The sequence below is a fragment of the Cherax quadricarinatus genome, chromosome 63, assembly GCF_038502225.1.
Source record: "Cherax quadricarinatus isolate ZL_2023a chromosome 63, ASM3850222v1, whole genome shotgun sequence".
Lineage (NCBI taxonomy): Eukaryota > Metazoa > Arthropoda > Malacostraca > Decapoda > Parastacidae > Cherax > Cherax quadricarinatus.
Window position 1 is genome coordinate 3,973,662 of NC_091354.1, and position 20,039 is coordinate 3,993,700.

At 42.7% G+C, this 20,039-nt stretch overlaps 1 protein-coding gene across 1 annotated transcript; it reads right to left on the minus strand.

The window, feature by feature from the left end:
- Window positions 1-5,589: 5,589 nt before the first annotated feature.
- On the minus strand, window positions 5,590-13,264 carry LOC128698261 (uncharacterized). Its single transcript, XM_053790455.2, has 3 exons — window positions 13,177-13,264; window positions 11,539-11,706; window positions 5,590-9,314 (listed from the first exon to the last, which is right to left on the minus strand). Exons 2-3 carry the CDS (start codon window positions 11,698-11,700, stop codon window positions 7,737-7,739), a joined length of 1,740 nt encoding a protein of 579 aa, XP_053646430.1. The 5' UTR covers window positions 11,701-11,706; window positions 13,177-13,264; the 3' UTR covers window positions 5,590-7,736.
- Between the last annotated feature and the right edge of the window lie 6,775 nt (window positions 13,265-20,039).

Genomic DNA, 20,039 nt, shown 5'->3' on the forward strand with positions numbered 1-20,039 from the left:
GACACTGCATGACTCCTATGTACATATTGTATATACGTACATGCGAGCGAAGGGCTAGTAACTCCTGTATAAATAACTAAATATAAAAGGAAAATCTAGTTTTGTTTTTTAGGAGGGAGGGGGGGTCACCCTACCTCAGAGGGAGACAGCTGGAGTGTTGAAAACACATACAAACATTGTGCACAAGGAATAAAAAGGCACAATACTGTGACTGGATCTATATATGGATAACCTGCACATAGGAGAATGATACTTATGGTGACATTTCAATCCGACTTAGATCATTAACTAGTCACATGGACCATTAACTATTGACTAGTTAATGGTCCAAGTTGGATCAAAACATCGCCATAAGTTTCATTATCCTATGTGCGGGTTATCTGTGTATTATGCACAAAATGGTACTGGAATATCTTTAATAATCAGAATTTTCCTAAATTTTGAAAAAAATTAACCTTTACGCTATGCTCTGACAAGATGCTGGTTATGAAGCTCCTACACACACTGCATCAGTGCTAATTAGCTGTTTGGTTATCCTGTGGATCAATTCTGAATAACTCATTACATAAGCACCATGTGACCCCTATGGGTTTAGCACTTATACTGATTAAAATATTGGCCTTTACTCACTGCTATCTTAACTGTAGGGGAGTCCACCCATTGTATTCCTTACAGTGCTGTTTAAGAGGGATTGTGAATTTGCTACCTGAGAGGTCATGTCATCTGACCTCTGACAAGAAGGCTGTCTAGTGTATACTGTGTTCTCAAACGAGTCACTAGTCTGACCCACAACAATTGATTCTGTTGCTGCAGTGCACAACAGTTTCCATGATCTTTCTGATCCCCCCAAGTGAGGTTCCTTGACACTGGTGATGGAATCTTGATCCAAGAAGGTGGATCTGATCTCCCTTTTTTTGGATCAAAACTAACTGCCTCCCTTCACCCGAGGCACTGTATGACCCCCAACGGATTTAACGCTTCCCACCAAATATAATAATAATAATAATAATAACAAATAGTAATAATAATGACTAATGGGTTTGGCACTCCCCATTTATTTTTTTTCAACAAGTCGGCCGTCTCCCACCGAGGCAGGGTGACCCAAAAAAGAAAGAAAATTCCCAAAAAGAAAATACTTTCATCATCATTCAACACTTTCACCACACTCGCACATTATCACTGTTTTTGCAGAGGTGCTCAGAATACAACAGTTTAGAAGCATACACATATAAAGATACACAACATATCCCTCCAAACTGCCAATATCCCAAACCCCTCCTTTAAAGTGCAGGCATTGTACTTCCCATTTCCAGGACTCAAGTCCGACTATATGAAAATAACCGGTTTCCCTGAATCCCTTCACTAAATATTACCCTGCTCACACTCCAACAGATCGTCAGGTCCCAAGTACCATTCGTCTCCATTCACTCCTATCTAACACGCTCACGCACGCTTGCTGGAAGTCCAAGCCCCTTGCCCACAAAACCTCCTTTAGCCCCTCTCTCCAACCCTTTTGAGGATGACCCCTATCCCGCCTTCCTTCCCCTATAGATTTATATGCTTTCCATGTCATTCTACTTTGATCCATTCTCTCTAAATGACCAAACCACCTCAACAACCCCTCTTCTGCCCTCTGACTAATACTTTTATTAACTCCACACCTTCTCCTAATTTCCACACTCCGAATTTTCTGCATAATATTTACACCACACATTGCCCTTAAACAGGACATCTCCACTGCCTCCAACTATCTCCTCGCTGCTGCATTTACCACCCAAGCTTCACACCCATATAAGAGTGTTGGTACTACTATACTTTCATACATTCCCTTCTTTGTCTCCATAGATAACGTTTTTTGACTCCACATATACCTCAACGCACCACTCACCTTTTTTCCCTCATCAATTCTATGATTAACCTCATCCTTCATAAATCCATCCGCCGACATGTCAACTCCCAAGTATCTGAAAACATTCACTTCTTCCATACTCCTCCTCCCCAATTTGATATCCAATTTTTCTTTATCTAAATCATTTGACACCCTCATCACCTTACTCTTTTCTATGTTCACTTTCAACTTTCTACCTTTACACACATTCTCAAACTCATCCACTAACCTTCGCAATTTTTCTTTAGAATCTCCCATAAGCACAGTATCATCAGCAAAAAGTAACTGTGTCAATTCCCATTTTGAATTTGATTCCCCAAAATTTAATCCCACCCCTCTCCCGAACACCCTTGCATTTACTTCCTTTACAACCCCATCTATAAATATATTAAACAACCATGGTGACATTACACATCCCTGTCTAAGACCTACTTTTACTGGGAAGTAGTCTCCCTCTCTTCTACACACCCTAACCTGAGCCTCACTATCCTCATAAAAACTCTTTACAGCATTTAATAACTTACCACCTATTCCATATACTTGCAACATCTGCCACATTGCTCCTCTATCCACTCTATCATATGCCTTTTCTAAATCCATAAATGCAATAAAAACTTCCCTACCTTTATCTAAATACTGTTCACATATATGCTTCAATGTAAACACTTGATCTACACATCCCCTACCAACTCTGAAACCTCCTTGCTCATCTGCAATCCTACATTCTGTCTTACCTCTAATTCTTTCAATTATAACCCTACCGTACACTTTTCCTGGTATACTCAGTAAACTTATTCCTCTATAATTTTTACAATCTCTTTTGTCCCCCTTCCCTTTATATAAAGGGACTATACATGCTCTCTGCCAATCCCTAGGTACCTTCCCGTCTTTCATACATTTATTAAACAAAAGTACCAACCACTCCAACACTATATCCCCCCTGCTTTTAACATTTCTGTCATGATCCCATCAGTTCCAGCTGCTTTACCCCCTTTCATTTTGCGTAATGCCTCACGTACCTCCCCCACACTTACATTCTGCTCTTCTTCACTCCTAAAAGATGGTATACCTCCCTGACCAGTGCATGAAATTACTGCCTCTGTTTCTTCCTTAACATTTAAAAGTTCCTCAAAATATTCTCGCCATCTACCTAATACCTCCCTCTCCCCATCTACTAACTCTCCTACTCTGTTTTTAACTGACAAATCCATACTTTCCCTAGGCTTTCTTAACTTGTTTAACTCACTCCAATTTTTTTTCTTATTTTCATTAAAATTTCTTGACAGTGCCTGTCCCACTCTATCATCTGCTCTCCTTTTGCACTCTCTCACCACTCTCTTCACCTTTCTTTTACTCTCCATATACTCTGCTCTTCTTATAACACTTCTGCTTTGTAAAAACCTCTCATAAGCTACCTTTTTCTCTTTTATCACACCCTTTACTTCATCATTCCACCAATCACTCCTCTTTCCTCCTGCCCCCACCCTCCTATAACCACAAACTTCTGCCCCACATTCTAATACTGCATTTTTAAAACTCATCCAACCCTCTTCAACCCCCCCACTACTCATCTTTGCACTAGCCCACCTTTCTGCCAATAGTCGCTTATATCTCACCCGAACTTCCTCCTCCCTTAGTTTATACACTTTCACCTCCCTCTTACTTGTTGTTGCCACCTTCCTCTTTTCCCATCTACCTCTTACTCTAACTGTAGCTACAACTAAATAATGATCCGATATACCAGTTGCCCATCTATAAACATGTACATCCTGGAGCCTACCCATCAACCTTTTATCCACCAATACATAATCTAATAAACTACTTTCATTACGTGCTACATCATACCTTGTATATTTATTTATCCTCTTTTTCATAAATATGTATTACTTATTACCAAATCTCTTTCTACACATAGCTCAATTAAAGGCTCCCCATTTACATTTACCCCTGGCACCCCAAATTTACCTACTACTCCCTCCATAACATTTTTACCCACTTTAGCATTGAAATCCCCAACCACCATTACTCTCACACTTGATTCAAAACTCCCCACGCATTCACTCAACATTTCCCAAAATCTCTCTCTCTCCTCTACACTTCTCTCTTCTCCAGGTGCATACACGCTTATTATAACCCACTTTTCACATCCAATCTTTATTTTACTCCACATAATCCTTGAATTAATACATTTATAGTCCCTCTTTTCCTGCCATAGCTTATCCTTCAACATTATTGCTACTCCTTCTTTAGCTCTAACTCTATTTGAAACCCCTGACCTAATCCCATTTATTCCTCTCCACTGAAACTCTCCCACCCCCTTCAGCTTTGTTTCACTTAAAGCCAGGACATCCAGCTTCTTCTCATTCAAAACATCCACAATCATCTCTTTCTTATCATCTGCACAACATCCACGCACATTCAGACTTCCCACTTTGACAATTTTCTTCTTATTATTCTTTTTAGTAATTTTTACAGGAAAAGGGGTTACTAGCCCATTGTTCCCCATATATATATATATATATATATATATATATATATATATATATATTTATATATATATATATATATATATATATATATATATATATATATATATATATATATGGATTTATGAAGGATGAGGTTAATCATAGAATTGATGAGGGAAAAAAGGCGAGTGGTGCGTTGAGGTATATGTGGAGTCAAAAAACGTTATCTATGGAGGCAAAGAAGGGAATGTATGAAAGTATAGTAGTACCAACACTCTTATATGGGTGTGAAGCTTGGGTGGTAAATGCAGCAGCGAGGAGACGGTTGGAGGCAGTGGAGATGTCCTGTTTAAGGGCAATGTGTGGTGTAAATATTATGCAGAAAATTCGGAGTGTGGAAATTAGGAGAAGATGTGGAGTTAATAAAAGTATTAGTCAGAGGGCAGAAGAGGGGTTGTTGAGGTGGTTTGGTCATTTAGAGAGAATGGATCAAAGTAGAATGACATGGAAAGCATATAAATCTATAGGGGAAGGAAGGCGGGGTAGGGGTCGTCCTCGAAAGGGTTGGAGAGAGGGGGTAAAGGAGGTTTTGTGGGTAAGGGGCTTGGACTTCCAGCAAGCGTGCGTGAGCGTGTTAGATAGGAGTGAATGGAGACGAATGGTACTTGGGACCTGACGATCTGTTGGAGTGTGAGCAGGGTAATATTTAGTGAAGGGATTCAGGGAAACCGGTTATTTTCATATAGTCGGACTTGAGTCCTGGAAATGGGAAGTACAATGCCTGCACTTTAAAGGAGGGGTTTGGGATATTGGCAGTTTGGAGGGATATGTTGTGTATCTTTATATGTGTATGCTTCTAGACTGTTGTATTCTGAGCACCTCTGCAAAAACAGTGATAATGTGCGAGTGTGGTGAAAGTGTTGAATGATGATGAAAGTATTTTCTTTTTGGGGATTTTCTTTCTTTTTTGGGTCACCCTGCCTCGGTGGGAGACGGCCGACTTGTTGAATATATATATATATATATATATATATATATATATATATATATATATATATATATATATATATATATATATATATATATATATATATATATATAATTGGTTTAAAGCCCGGGCCGGGAGAATACCGGCGAATCTTTAATAATAATAATAAAGTAACATTGTGTAAATTAACCTAGAATAAAATGCAGTCAGATCGTCGAATACACTACCCTGGAGCTGACAGTAACATTGTGAAAATTAACCTAGGATAAAATAGTCAAGCCATACCATTGGTGGGGATAGAACTCGCGATCAGAGTCTCAAAACTCCAGACCGTCGCCACGGTCTGGAGTTTTGAGACTCTCTGATCGCGGGTTCTATCCCCGCCCGTCGTATGGTTTGTTTGCAATCGTGTCATTACGATTTCGTGAGTCATAAAATAGTCAGGTCGTCAAATACACTACCCTGGAGCTATTCTCCAATTCTTCTCATCAACTTGAGTACCACCAGTTCTCCAGGTACTAGTATCACCCATAAAAGTATCACCCATTAGTGTTTCCCCATGAATATAATATTTTATTATTTCCCCATTAATATAATAATAATAATGATAGTTTTTGTACTGTAGGTAATTTACATTAGACATCCTATAAGGTGCATCCCTGATCCATTTTCTCTCATGGCGATTGAAGCTGATTTTCAAGACAAGCTCACAAAATTAGTAATATGGCATTTACAATTCTAATAAACTGTACCTAGTGTAAGTTTATTCAGGTGACTGACACAAGTTCGGATTTTTTACGGTTGTCTTAAGTAGTAACATGTGTAAATTACTTTTTTTTCTGCTGGGATAGTTCAATGAACTTAGCAGGTTTATGTAAATTATTATCTTATAATTTTTAATTGTAATAAAACAAATAATTTCACGCCATTTTAAGTAAATTCAGTTAACAATTTTATATTCAAGGCGTTAAATTATTACAAATGTTATACCAAATTGCAATAAAAAAAATCATTATTAGTAATAGTATAATCATAAATTATAAAAAAAAAGTAAATTAATCTTTTGTCAATTATACATTGCATTTTATTGAATTAAAAATTAATAGTCACATAATGAGTCCAGGGACTTAACCCTACGTGTGCATTTACTAGGCAAATTATAGTGTTAAAGAACAAGGTATAATCAGTACGCATGTGTACAAGTTCACCTCTCTAAATGTACAGAGGTGTACATTGCCTGACTAAAAAAGGTGACCACAAACTTGAAGTACTTGTAACACCATCTGTTGAGAACTACACGAATGATCAGAACTAGAGTCGCATCTATGATCATATACCTACATGCAAGCAACAATGTCATTATTTTTAAGTAATAACATTTTCTTTTTGAAAGTATTTTCTTTTTGGGGATTTTCTTTCTTTTTTGGGTCACCCTGTCAGCATAGTTGCTGATCCCTGTATTCCCTGTATTATATAGCATAGCATATTAGTATCCTCCATGTGCTTTAGACACGAGATCCCTCGTAGGCCTTTGGCTTGGAGTGACGTCATGGGCATACACATGGGCAGTGATCCCTTTGTCCCGCTCTCACTCGGCGGCAGACCTACAAGACGTGAACAGGCTTGGCACCGGGCTCCATCTCCCATCTCAGTCTGACAATATATCTACCATCCTACAAGTGTGTCTACTTTCAACCTGTGATATCTCCATTCAAGAACCCTTACGATAACCCTGCCTCGGTGGGAGACGGCCGACTTGTTGAAAAAAAAAAATACAGTTTTCCCACCTAGTTTACGATTACTCCACAAACAATTTATAAGCAGTAACTAGGAAGGTTCAAAGTATGGACACGATAAGAAACTAAAAGACAAGGATGGTATGGCACTATAATAACGAGGTCTCGCGCAAGGAGCTTTTAAAAGTGATAAATGGTTAAAAAACCGACAGACTTAGGGACTGATTACCTCAACTCCTCCTCCTTTACACCTTTCTGCTTTGTATTGGACTGATGAAGCTACTGTGTGGCGAAACGTTTCCTCAATAAAGATTCCCATATGTTGCATAAGTGTCTCAATCTTCAGCTTTTAAAAGCTTTAGCTTGAGCGAAAAGTTCCGTTCTACTTTTGTCTTACTGGAAAGTTTACAAACACGTTAGCGCTATTAATACGCACTAAAAAGAATCTAATTCCATAATTTTTAAAGGGTTGGACCGGTAAGCCTGTAGAAGGCCTCGGTCAGATGACCAAAAGCTCCAGTTGCAGGTCATCATATGACTAAGACCCGCGTCAGGAAACACCTGTCCTACTTCCTGACAAACCTTACCTAACCTAACCTAACATCAGCGCTGAAAGACCACCAAAGGCGAATATAACAAAATCAAAGAAGACACGTTTACACCACCTGCAAGTCCCAGTTATTAACCCTCACACGGTCGTTTAACTCATTAACATCTTTATCATCGAGGTCCCAAACATCCAGGTGACCGAGGAACTTAAGAAAGGGACAGTTGGCGCACAAGACGTTGACAGAATCGATGGTTAAAATGCAGTTAAGTTGGTTGTAAAGATTATGTTTATACTGGCACTCAGCCGTGAAGCTCTCAAGATTAGAGAGGAGAGGAGCCACACTCATGATCAAATCATCGCGAAACTCATCTACCATATAATTCCTGTCGTCTGAGAGCGTGACGAAGAGGTTGACAAGGTTGGGGGCGCCCATGACAAGGTTTTTGAACGCGTTGTACTCGATGAAACTAGAACGAACAAGAGTGAAAGATTTGAGTGTAGGGAACTTCAGAGAGCCTTCGTACTCTTGCGCAACTTGGAAAGTTGAGTGACGGAGTGTAAGGTCTTTAATCTGTACTCGGCCGCGGCTTAGGGTAAACAGTAAAGGCCAAGCAACTTGGAATTCCAGGTTGATATCGAGAGTTTCCAGGTACTTGAAGCGGCGAACACTGAGGTGAAAGTCGGCCTGTGCAATTTTTAATGATTTGACACTGAGAAAGTTTTCGGTTACTGCTTTAGTGATTGTTTGAGAGACAATAAGCTCGATGTTACTGAGATGTGGTAAAAGTTTTGTTAAATACGTTAAATCTGGCATGGGTCGCCTATTGTACGTATCAATATCGCTTAAGTGCTTTAAATTCAGCTTCTGTGGAGGATGTCTCTGATTTTTCAACATGCCAAGGCTCACTAGCATCGGGGCGCCGGAGATGACTTCGAGTTCCCTTAGAGAGCAGAGCGCGCGTGCCACATGTGACGCCAGGGTTCCTTCTTCGTCGTCTAGCCTGGGTAGCACCAGTGCCTGCAAGTGAGGACAACCCCCAGGCTTCGTACCTGAGAAATCTCCGGGTGCTCGGTCATACAGGGCTCCAAGAGAATTCATGAGTTCTCTCTCCAGCCTGGCCACAGCTGGGTCCTCCTTCACGTCGTTCATAGCGGCAGTGGCGTCACACTTACACGCTAATTCCAGACGACGAAGATTCCTGCAATGACTGCCAATTATCTTTATGACTTCTCCAGACACCAAGTGGGGCCACTGTATCGACACGAGACTATCCAGCTTTCGCACATTTTCGCCGAACAGTTTGATAAGTATGTTCTCTATTTTCGTCGCGTCAATTGCATTCGTTTCCTTCGGATCACGATTATTAAGCTTGCACGTGGAAACCCATTTAATAGTGTGGTGAATAAGTGGTCTCAAATCTAATTTAGTGACCGTGGAATCGAGTAGAGTACCTAGGGCGTAGCTCAGCGCTTGTCCAAGCTTCTGAACCGTCAGGTCGAAGCTCGAGTTCTTGGTTTTCTTTTTCCGATTCAGCTGGGTCATCATCTGCGTCACCAGCAGAAGCACCTGGTGAAGCAGCTCCTGCCGACGGTCCTTGGGCACGCCCTGCCCCACGTACTGCTGCACCTTGAGAATCTGAGCGGTCGGGTTGCTGCCTAAGATACCCTCAGCGACTCTTGCCACCTATCAGGTTAAAAACATTATTTCCGTGAATACCTCTTACATCTATAAACAAAATAAGAATTTTAACTATACTGTGGAAAATTTTTACATAATTTTTCTAAATGTAGAACATGTAAATGAATAAATAATAATTACATCTTAAAATGTGATGCTATTTGGACCCTTCGAGAAATTTTAAGTGAAGGGGAGGAAGAACAGCCTGTAGCCATGTATAAACGTAAGTAACCATTCTTACAGGATTCATTACCTTTGTAACTTGTGAGTTCATTACCTTTGTACCTAGTTCAGGTATCAAAACTTTGGGGGCCCAGTCCCTGGACCCATTACGTACCTCTGTAATCTGTAAATACCTTTGTAACTTGTCATGATTGTGACCAGACCTACCTGGAGTTCATTACCTTTGTAAATTGTGAGTTCATTACCTTTGTAATTGTGAGTTCATTACCTCTGTAACTTGCTCAGCTATCAAAACTTTGGAGTCCAGTCCCTGGACCCATTATGTACCACTGTAATCTTTTGACTACCGCCCACAGGATGGGTATGGGGTGCATAATAAACACATTAAACTTGAGTGACGCCGCAGAGGAGACGCCATTATGAATTTAACGTGTGAAAACTGGTCTGAATTGTGTAATGTAATTAGGTGTCCTCGAAGATCAATTGGTGTATATCAGCTTCAATCTGTAATTTAGAAATTGGTGACACGTTCCCACTGAAAAAATTGGGATAGTGTGGAACACCCTTACAATTCGGCAACAAGGACGGAAAAATAGAGGACACCAATTCTGCTAGGAGCACGTCTTAGCTAAGTGACGCTTATCCATAATGTACAGTAGTTTTTGCGTTGGCTATCGTAAATTCTAGCTGTGAGGGTAATGTTAGGATGTGTTCCATCAGAATTAAGTGTCTTCCTGTGACAAATGGTAAGCTAATTTGTATAAAATTTATTGTTCTAATGATATGGTTAGGAGAAAACCTTCCCTAGTCTCTGTAAAAATATTCCCATTAACCATTTCTAACAGTCAGGTCCTAAAATGATATACATTCTACATTATTTCATAATTTAGCATTATTGGTATTAATGTTTAATACTGTACTTATTAATTTAATGTTAGGTCTAGCCTTTTTTTGTGAGAGTGGTAGGGAGTGGGCATCGAGGGAGTGACAGTTCGGCGACCTACTGTGACTGAGTCCCACTTACCTCACCCAAATTACTTGCAGTAAATAACTCAGGTAATACCCTGTAAACCCCCTGCAGGAAATTTCCCACATATGCACTTAATATTATTCTTGCGGTTTTAAAGCTCATGCTTGTAATAAGTAGTAGAAGCCATATTAGATTATTAGTATGAAATATATATATATATATATATTTCTTTCAACACACCAGCCGTATCCCACCGAGGTGGGGTGGCCCAAAAGGAAAAACAAAAGTTTCTCCTTTCATATTTAGTAATATATACAGGAGAAGGGGTTACTAGCCCCTTGCTCCTGGCATTTTAGTCGCCTCTTACAACACGCATAGCTTACGGAGGAAGAATTCTGTTCCACTTCCCCATGGAGATAAGAGGAAATAAACAAGAACAAGAGCTAGTAAGAAAATAGAAGAAAACCCAGAGGGGTGTGTATACATATGCTTGTACATGTATGTGTAGTGTGACCTAAGTGTAAGCAGAAGTAGCAAGACGTACCTGAAACCTTGCATGTTTATGAGACAGAAAAAACACCAGCAATCCTACCATCGTGTAAAACAATTACAGGCTTACGTTTTACACTCACTTGGCAGGACGGTAGTACCTCCCTGGGCGGTTGCTGTCTACCAACCTACTACCTAGGTATATATATACATATATATATATATATATATATATATATATATATATATATATATATATATATATATATATATATATATATACACACAACTATCTGAATACCCAAACGCAAAGAATCCCTCTATTTTATATCCCAGTGAGAATAAGTTTATAAACTGCGTAATAAACTGTACTAATGAAGAATACAAATTACAATACCTTGACTAGGACAACTTTCAACTAATCTACATTCACACGGTTGGAACAATACACAACTACGCCACAAACTGGAGATAAAAAAAAAAATGACGTTTTTGTTCATTTTGACAAAAGTCCAGGAAGGACCGAAACATCGTCTAAGTTACATCTCCAATTTATGAATTAGTTATGAAGTATATTTATAATCTCACAGGTTTCCTGGAGCCTCCTGATTTCTTGGGCCGCCCAACAAGACTCTTGGCAGCACCACAGATGCCGCCTCCAGCCACTCTGACGAAAGCGGCAGCCAGGGTGGAGGCCAGAACCTGGGCACACCTTGCCTTCAGGGCTAATACGGGCCTGAGAGGCGGCATCCCTTGCTGCAGGGAAAGAATGAAATAAGTAGTAGGTAGGGAAGGAAGAAAATAAGCTAACTGATTACATCACATTATCAACTTATCTAATATAATGGAGCATGACAGGAAAGACATCCAAGTGATGCTGTATACAAGAAAAAAAAATATCCTGCATAATGCAGTGACAGGAAAACTGTCTCGAGTGACAAAGAATTACAGGAAAAACATCCATTATACAGGAGCCACATGTCTATTGTGGCTCCAACAAAATGAGCAGACTCTTGGGAGTGGGAGGTTAATTCTGTGGGTATGCTAAGTAAAGTTAGAATAACTCTCACACATACAAAACTATACTAATTTTACTAATAAACCAAAGATGAAAGATCATGAAAAGAATTTAAATGACTGGTAGAGAAAAGACGACAAAACCAAGCCTAGTGTTGGCTGTGCTCTGGTTCGGTGCCATATATGATTTATTAAGAAAATTTATGTGATTTTACGATTATTTCATTTATTAATTTCATGGGGGAGCGCTCCAATTCACTGGATCAAGATTAATATAATCAAAACTAAGCGCTAAACCCACCAGGGTCACACAGCACTGCCACTGGATCAAGAACCCTTCACCAGTCAAAATTGAAGAATTATTCATTATAAATTTGTGTAATGGTTCAAATAGGCACATAATTATACACATAAGTACAATGATCATAGTATAAGTTACCTAGGATAACCTCAACCCCCCCCAAAAAAAAAAAGTCAAAATTATTTATTTCAAATTGGAAAATATTAAACCCGTTAGTAAGTTTATTCAGGTATAGGTACATATACATAAAGTAACATAAATTATCATACATAGCAGCATATGAGAGGTAATCAGGTTTGATCTAAGAGGAGGGAAGCTCTACCTCCTCGGATCAAGAGTTCTTTACCAGCATCCAAGGATGTGTGTATTGATCTGACCGTTATAACGAGGCAATGACGTAATGGGGGTAATACAGTAATAGTTAAACTATAGGCCTACCCATCATTAATTTCATTAATCCCCATTAAGGAGGTTAAAGGTATATATAAACGGTATATATATATATATATATATATATATATATATATATATATATATATATATATATATATATATATATATATATATATATATATATATATATATAAACAAAATGTCGACCCAAAAATATAAATATAAACTGGTATTGAATTATTACATTCATGGGGGGGGGGGTGAAGCTACGGTGGGTCATAAGTACTTGGGGAATGGGATGCACTCGGGTTTGATCCAAGGAAGGGGAAGGCAGCCTCAGTTCCCTGGATCGCAAGCCTATCACTGCCATAAATATCTCCAAGGGGAAATCTAATTCACAGACTTTTCCCTCCCCCTCAAGTCTATGTTAACAAACAAGGACGTGATTAACATCATTATTGAGCCAGGATGACTCTCCATAAGTTGATCAGGAAGGTAATGACCCAATTGCTCACCGGTACGACGCGCCTCCGGTCTTAATTACGAGGGACAACACTTTCCCTTGTTATGAGTCAACACTACTGATGTTATTGTCATCCTCCTTCCCCTTATATCCCATCCTCGCCCCTCCCCCAGGACCCCCCCTCAAGCGTCTTCCGTCGCCATGGCAACCAAGCGTTTGTTGTTGTTGATAATTTCCAGTTCATTACGGAGTAGATTTTGAAACTATCAGTTCGAGTACTTCATTTTTAAAATTTAAGTTGAGATTTTTTTTTAAACTGCCAATTTAAAAAATTCATTGCAAAAAAATATTAAGTTCGAATATTTACAAAAAAAAAAAAATATCTATTTGCTAATTCAAAAGTTATATAGAAAAATCAAATATTTATTTATAAATACAAATACTAACTTGCAAAATCCAATATTTATTGTTAAATTACAATATTTCTTTATACATTCTAATATTTAATTAAAAACATATATTCATTTATTAACTAAAATACTTACCAAAGACATTTTTTATAAACCATACCACGGGCGGGATTTGAACCCGCGGTCAGATTATTATAATCAAAAAGAAGCGCTAAGCCACAAGGGCTATACCCGCGGTCAGAGAGTCTCAAAACTCCAGACCGTCGCGTTCAAATCCCGTCCGTGGTGTGGTTTGTTGGCAATCGTGTCATTACGATTTTGTGAGACATTTTTTATACATAGACAAGTAACAAAATTAATGCAAAAAATGATAGTAAAGCACTGATAATAAAGATAATGAACCTATATTGCAATTTGAACATAAGTCCAGGACTGTATAAGCTAGATTCTTTGTTCACGAAGGTAATTTGTGAGGATTATAAACTGACAAGTAACTTGACTAAGAGACCCTCACTATAGTGGAAAGGAATTCCCACGCTCAGTAAGGTCATATGTAAGGTCACGTGTAAGGCCACACGTGAGGTCACACGTGAGGTCATATCTCAGGTTTATAAGTCTTCTCTTGTTCTGTTATTTTTACTGTTACTTGATAATGTGAGAAATCACGAAATCCCTTGGATTATTACTAATTTTTATTGTGGTCATATTGTATGTATATATATATATATATATATATATATATATATATATATATATATATATATATATATATATATATATATATATATACAGACAAACAGACATACAGACAGACACAGACAGGCAGACAGGCAGACAGACAGACAGGCAGACAGACAGACAGACAGACAGGAGACAGACAGACAGACAGACAGGCAGACAGACAGACAGGCAGACAGACAGACAGACAGACAGACAGACAGACAGACAGACAGACAGGCAGACAGAAAACCGACAGACAGACAGAAGACAGACAGACAGACAGACAGAGAGTCAGACAGAAGACAGACAGACAGACAGACAGACAGACAGACAGAGAGTCAGACAGAAGACAGACAGACAGACAGACAGACAGACAGACAGACAGACAGACAGACAGGCAGGCAGACAGGCAGACAGACAGACAGGCAGACAGACAGACAGACAGGAGACAGACAGACAGACAGACAGACACTTTTGATCTGAGATGTTGACCTCGTTAAGTGGACTTCTGTCACTACTTGATCAATGAAATGATGTTTGTAACACTGTACTTTTATATTGATGTTTGTTGGTGGGTCCATGATGGTGTGTGTGTGTGTGTGTGTGTGTGTGTGTGTGTGTGTGTGTGTGTGTGTGTGTGTGTGTGTGTGTGTGTGTGTGTGTGTGTGTGTATGTTTTGTGTGTGTGTGTGTATGTGTGTGTGTGTGTTTTTTTGTGTGTGTGTGTGTGATCGGCATCACTAATTTCTGACCTCTTGTGGCATTATCATATCTACTCCTGAAACTGTGTATTGAGTTTGCCTGGACGACTGCCTGACGCAAGTCACTTCACTTGAGCCATCCCGAGCATACACTGGTGCTAAGCCAACTTGAATGTGTTGTGTCAGAAAACAACACACACGTACCAGAACACGCTCTTATTGGTACAACGTGTCGCTTTGTATAGAGCTTTAATAAATCCCGATAAAGCTCTTCACAGGGCGTAACGTTGTCCCGATAGAAGCTTATTCCGCAGCCTATCCGGCTCCAGCGTGAGAGGGCAAGACTCTCAGTAATATGGAAGACAAATCTTATACACAGTGAGTAAGCCCTTCCTTACAGCCTCACGTCTCGCTCTAAGGACATCTTTACTACGAGCAAAACATCGTATATAAACAAAGGCTCATTCTCCTTATAGTCCACGTTGTACCACGGACTTCGCGCGTCTCCCTACAGAGACTCAAAGTGGTGCGAAGACTTGCCACAGATGACGTCAGAAGAGAAATATACTGTGTCGTGAGTCATGTAAGAGTAGTGTCTGCGTGCTCCTCCACACGTGTCAAGTAACAAGAGTCCACACACTTCATGTAACAGCAGTGCACACGTGTGTGGTAGTACATAGGGATGTCCTCAGACTAGTGATGAGGATTTATCCTCAGCGCCTTGTGTCCTTAGCTTCGCAGTCACTCACACCCCTAAATGATATCAACAAGAATTTAGTGATGTCCTTCAGTGTGTAGCAGCACAAGGTGTGAGTGTACCACAGTGGCAAGAACAAGGTGTGAGTGTACCACAGTGGCAAGAACAAGGTGTGAGTGTACCACAGTGGCAAGAACAAGGTGTGAGTGTACCACAGTGGCAAGAACAAGGTGTGAGTGTACCACAGTGGCAAGAACAAGGTGTGAGTGTACCACAGTGGCAAGAACAAGGTGTGAGTGTACCATAGTGGCAAGAACAAGGTGTGAGTGTACCATAGTGGCAATAACAAGGTGTGAGTGTACCATAGTGGCAATAACAAGGTGTGAGTGTACCATAGTGGCAAGAACAAGGTGTGAGTGTACCACAGTGGCAAGGTGTGAGTGTACTACCACCTACTCTTCCTTGTACTCAAAGGTGAGAGGGCACCAAACACATGGTGTACAAGGAGTCAGTGACCTTCCCATTACACGTCTCAACAAGGACCAGACCTGACCTTTCACTCTCCTTCTACGATGATGACCTTTCAAATCAATAGTACAACAGGTCTAGCATCAACGGTTCCATAACAGAAATACCATTTTGATATTCATTCATAAGACATAAAGCTCTGGCTTAGTGAAAAACGTTGTAAAGCCACACAGTGGCTTTAATACGGTAACACTGGAGCGTAAATACGTCTGATAACGCAGTTCATTCTCGTTTTAGAACGCCAGTCTTAATTTTTAAAGCTTTTTCTTAATTTCAATTTAGATTAAGTTAGGTCTAGTTAAGTTAGGTAATGGTGGGTTAGATTACGTCAGGTTACGTTAAATGGCGAAAAAAATAGGAACGTTGAAATCTGCATGTGACATTTTATTGTGGCAACGTTTCGCTCTGTCAAGCTTGACTAGCTTCAAAAATAGGTTAGACAAATACATGGACTGATTACATGGACTTCAGGCTGAGGGACTGATTACCTCAAACTCCTTCTGATCTTCACCATTCTTCTTCGTATAGGACTGATGAAGCCACTGTGTGGCGAAACGTTTCCACAAAAAAGATACCCAAGTGTTGCACATGCATCTAATTTGTTAACTTGCCTGATCTCTGAACCATTTATCTAAATTATAGACCTGCCTAGCATGGGCCAGTAGGCCTACTGCTCCTCCTTCCGGATATTTTTTGGTTTTATGAACGTAGGCCTGGGGGGAGAAAGCAACAAAAAAGAGGAGACTGCGGAAGTAGGAGAGAGAAGGATAGTGAGGCTAGCCTGGGAGAAGAAGAGAGGGTAGATGAAGGAAGAGGGAAGGATAGTGTAGGATAGACGCTGAAGATTGACCTCAATTGCAAGTAGAGCAAGGTCATGGGGGATGGGGCTTGTGGGTTGAGTGTGGGGTTGGAAGTAGACCTGCCTAGCATGGGCCAGTAGAAGATTGAGACACTTATGCATATTATGGGCCAGTAGGCCTACTGCACTGCTCCTTCTTGTATTCTTTAGACAGGGTCACCCTGTCTTCCCTGACTGAAGGGTGAGGAGCAAGACAGGGTCACCCTACCCTCCCTGACTGAAGGGTGAGGAGTCAGACAGGGTCACCCTACCCTCCCTGACTGAAGGGTGAGGAGTCAGACAGGGTCACCCTGCCCTCCCTGACTGAAGGATGAGGAGTCAGACAGGGTAACCCTGCCCTCCCTGACTGAAGGATGAGGAGTCAGACAGGGTCACCCTGTCTTCCCTGACTGAAGGGTGAGGAGCAAGACAGGGTCACCCTACCCTCCCTGACTGAAGGGTGAGGAGTCAGACAAGGTCACCCTGCCCTCCCTGACTGAAGGATGAGGAGTCAAACAGGGTAACCCTGCCCTCCCTGACTGAAGGATGAGGAGTCAGACAGGGTCACCCTGCCCTCCCTGACTGAAGGATGAGGAGTCAGACAGGGTCACCCTGCCCTCCCTGACTGAAGGATGAGGAGTCAGACAGGGTCACCCTGCCCTCCCTGACTGAAGGGTGAGGAGTCAGACAAGGTCACCCTGCCCTCCCTGACTGAAGGATGAGGAGTCAGACAGGGTAACCCTGACCTCCCTGACTGAAGGATGAGGAGTCAGACAGGGTCACCCTTCCCTTCCTGACTGAAGGATGAGGAGTCAGACAAGGTCACCCTGCCCTCCCTGACTGAAGGATGAGGAGTCAGACAGGGTCACCCTGCCCTCCCTGACTGAAGGGTGAGGAGTCAGACAGGGTCACCCTGCCCTCCCTGACTGAAGGATGAGGAGTCAGACAGGGTCACCCTGCCCTCCCTGACTGAAGGATGAGGAGTCAGACAGGGTCTCCCTGCCCTCCCTGACTGAAGGGTGAGGAGTCAGACAGGGTCACCCTGCCCTCCCTGACTGAAGGATGAGGAGTCAGACAGGGTCACCCTGCCCTCCCTGACTGAAGGATGAGGAGTCAGACAGGGTCACCCTGCCCTCCCTGACTGAAGGGTGAGGAGTCAGACAAGGTCACCCTGCCCTCCCTGACTGAAGGATGAGGAGTCAGACAGGGTAACCCTGACCTCCCTGACTGAAGGATGAGGAGTCAGACAGGGTCACCCTTCCCTTCCTGACTGAAGGATGAGGAGTCAGACAAGGTCACCCTGCCCTCCCTGACTGAAGGATGAGGAGTCAGACAGGGTCACCCTGCCCTCCCTGACTGAAGGGTGAGGAGTCAGACAGGGTCACCCTGCCCTCCCTGACTGAAGGATGAGGAGTCAGACAGGGTCACCCTGCCCTCCCTGACTGAAGGATGAGGAGTCAGACAGGGTCACCCTGCCCTCCCTGACTGAAGGGTGAGGAGTCAGACAGGGTCACCCTGCCCTCCCTGACTGAAGGATGAGGAGTCAGACAGGGTCACCCTGCCCTCCCTGACTGAAGGGTGAGGAGTCAGACAGGGTCACCCTGCCCTCCCTGACTGAAGGATGAGGAGTCAGACAGGGTCACCCTGCCCTCCCTGACTGAAGGGTGAGGAGTCAGACAGGGTCACCCTGCCCTCCCTGACTGAAGGATGAGGAGTCAGATAGGGTCACCCTGCCCTCCCTGACTGAAGGATGAGGAGTCAGACAGGGTCACCCTGCCCTCCCTGACTGAAGGATGAGGAGTCAGACAGGGTCACCCTTCCCTCCCTGACTGAAGGATGAGGAGTCAGACAGGGTCACCCTGCCCTCCCTGACTGAACGATGAGGAGTCAGACAGGGTCACCCTGCCCTCCCTGACTGAAGGATGAGGAGTCAGACAGGGTCACCCTGCCCTCCCTGACTGAAGGATGAGGAGTCAGACAGGGTCACCATGCCCTCCCTGACTGAAGGATGAGGAGTCAGACAGGGTCACCCTGCCCTCCCTGACTGAAGGGTGAGGAGTCAGACAGGGTCACCCTGCCCTCCCTGACTGAAGGGTGAGGAGTCAGACAGGGTCACCCTTCCCTCCCTGACTGAAGGGTGAGGAGTCAGACAGGGTCACCCTGCCCTCCCTGACTGAAGGGTGAGGAGTCAGACAGGGTCACCCTGCCCTCCCTGACTGAAGGGTGAGGAGTCAGACAGGGTCACCCTGCCCTCCCTGACTGAAGGATGAGGAGTCAGACAGGATCACCCTGCCCTCCCTGACTGAAGGGTGAGGAGTCAGACAGGGTCACCCTGCCCTCCCTGACTGAAGGGTGAGGAGTCAGACAGGGTCACCCTTCCCTCCCTGACTGAAGGATGAGGAGTCAGACAGGGTCACCCTGCCCTCCCTGACTGAAGGGTGAGGAGTCAGACAGGGTCACCCTGCCCTCCCTGACTGAAGGGTGAGGAGTCAGACAGGGTTACCCTGCCCTCCCTGACTGAAGGATGAGGAGCCAGACAGGGTCACCCTGCCCTCCCTGACTGAAGGATGAGGAGTCAGACAGGGTCTCCCTGCCCTCCCTGACTGAAGGATGAGGAGTCAGACAGGGTCACCCTGCCCTCCCTGACTGAAGGATGAGGAGTCAAACAGGGTCACCCTGCCCTCCCTGACTGAAGGATGAGGAGTCAAACAGGGTCACCCTTCCCTCCCTGACTGAAGGGTGAGGAGTCAGACAGGGTCACCCTGCCCTCCCTGACTGAAGGATGAGGAGTCAAACAGGGTCACCCTGCCCTCCCTGACTGAAGGGTGAGGAGTCAGACAGGGTCACCCTGCCCTCCCTGACTGAAGGATGAGGAGTCAGACAGGGTCACCCTGCCCTCCCTGACTGAAGGATGAGGAGTCAGACAGGGTCACCCTGCCCTCCCTGACTGAAGGGTGAGGAGTCAGACAGGGTTACCCTGCCCTCCCTGACTGAAGGGTGAGGAGTCAGACAGGGTCACCCT

Excerpts from the sequence above, each read along its gene's own strand:
- LOC128698261 (XM_053790455.2), bottom strand. The coding sequence starts at position 11,700 with ATGCCGCCTCTCAGGCCCGTATTAGCCCTGAAGGCAAGGTGTGCCCAG. Across the intron at positions 9,315-11,538 it reads CAGGAGGCTCCAGGAAACCT|GTGGCAAGAGTCGCTGAGGG; the intron begins GTGAGATTATAA and ends TTAACCTGATAG.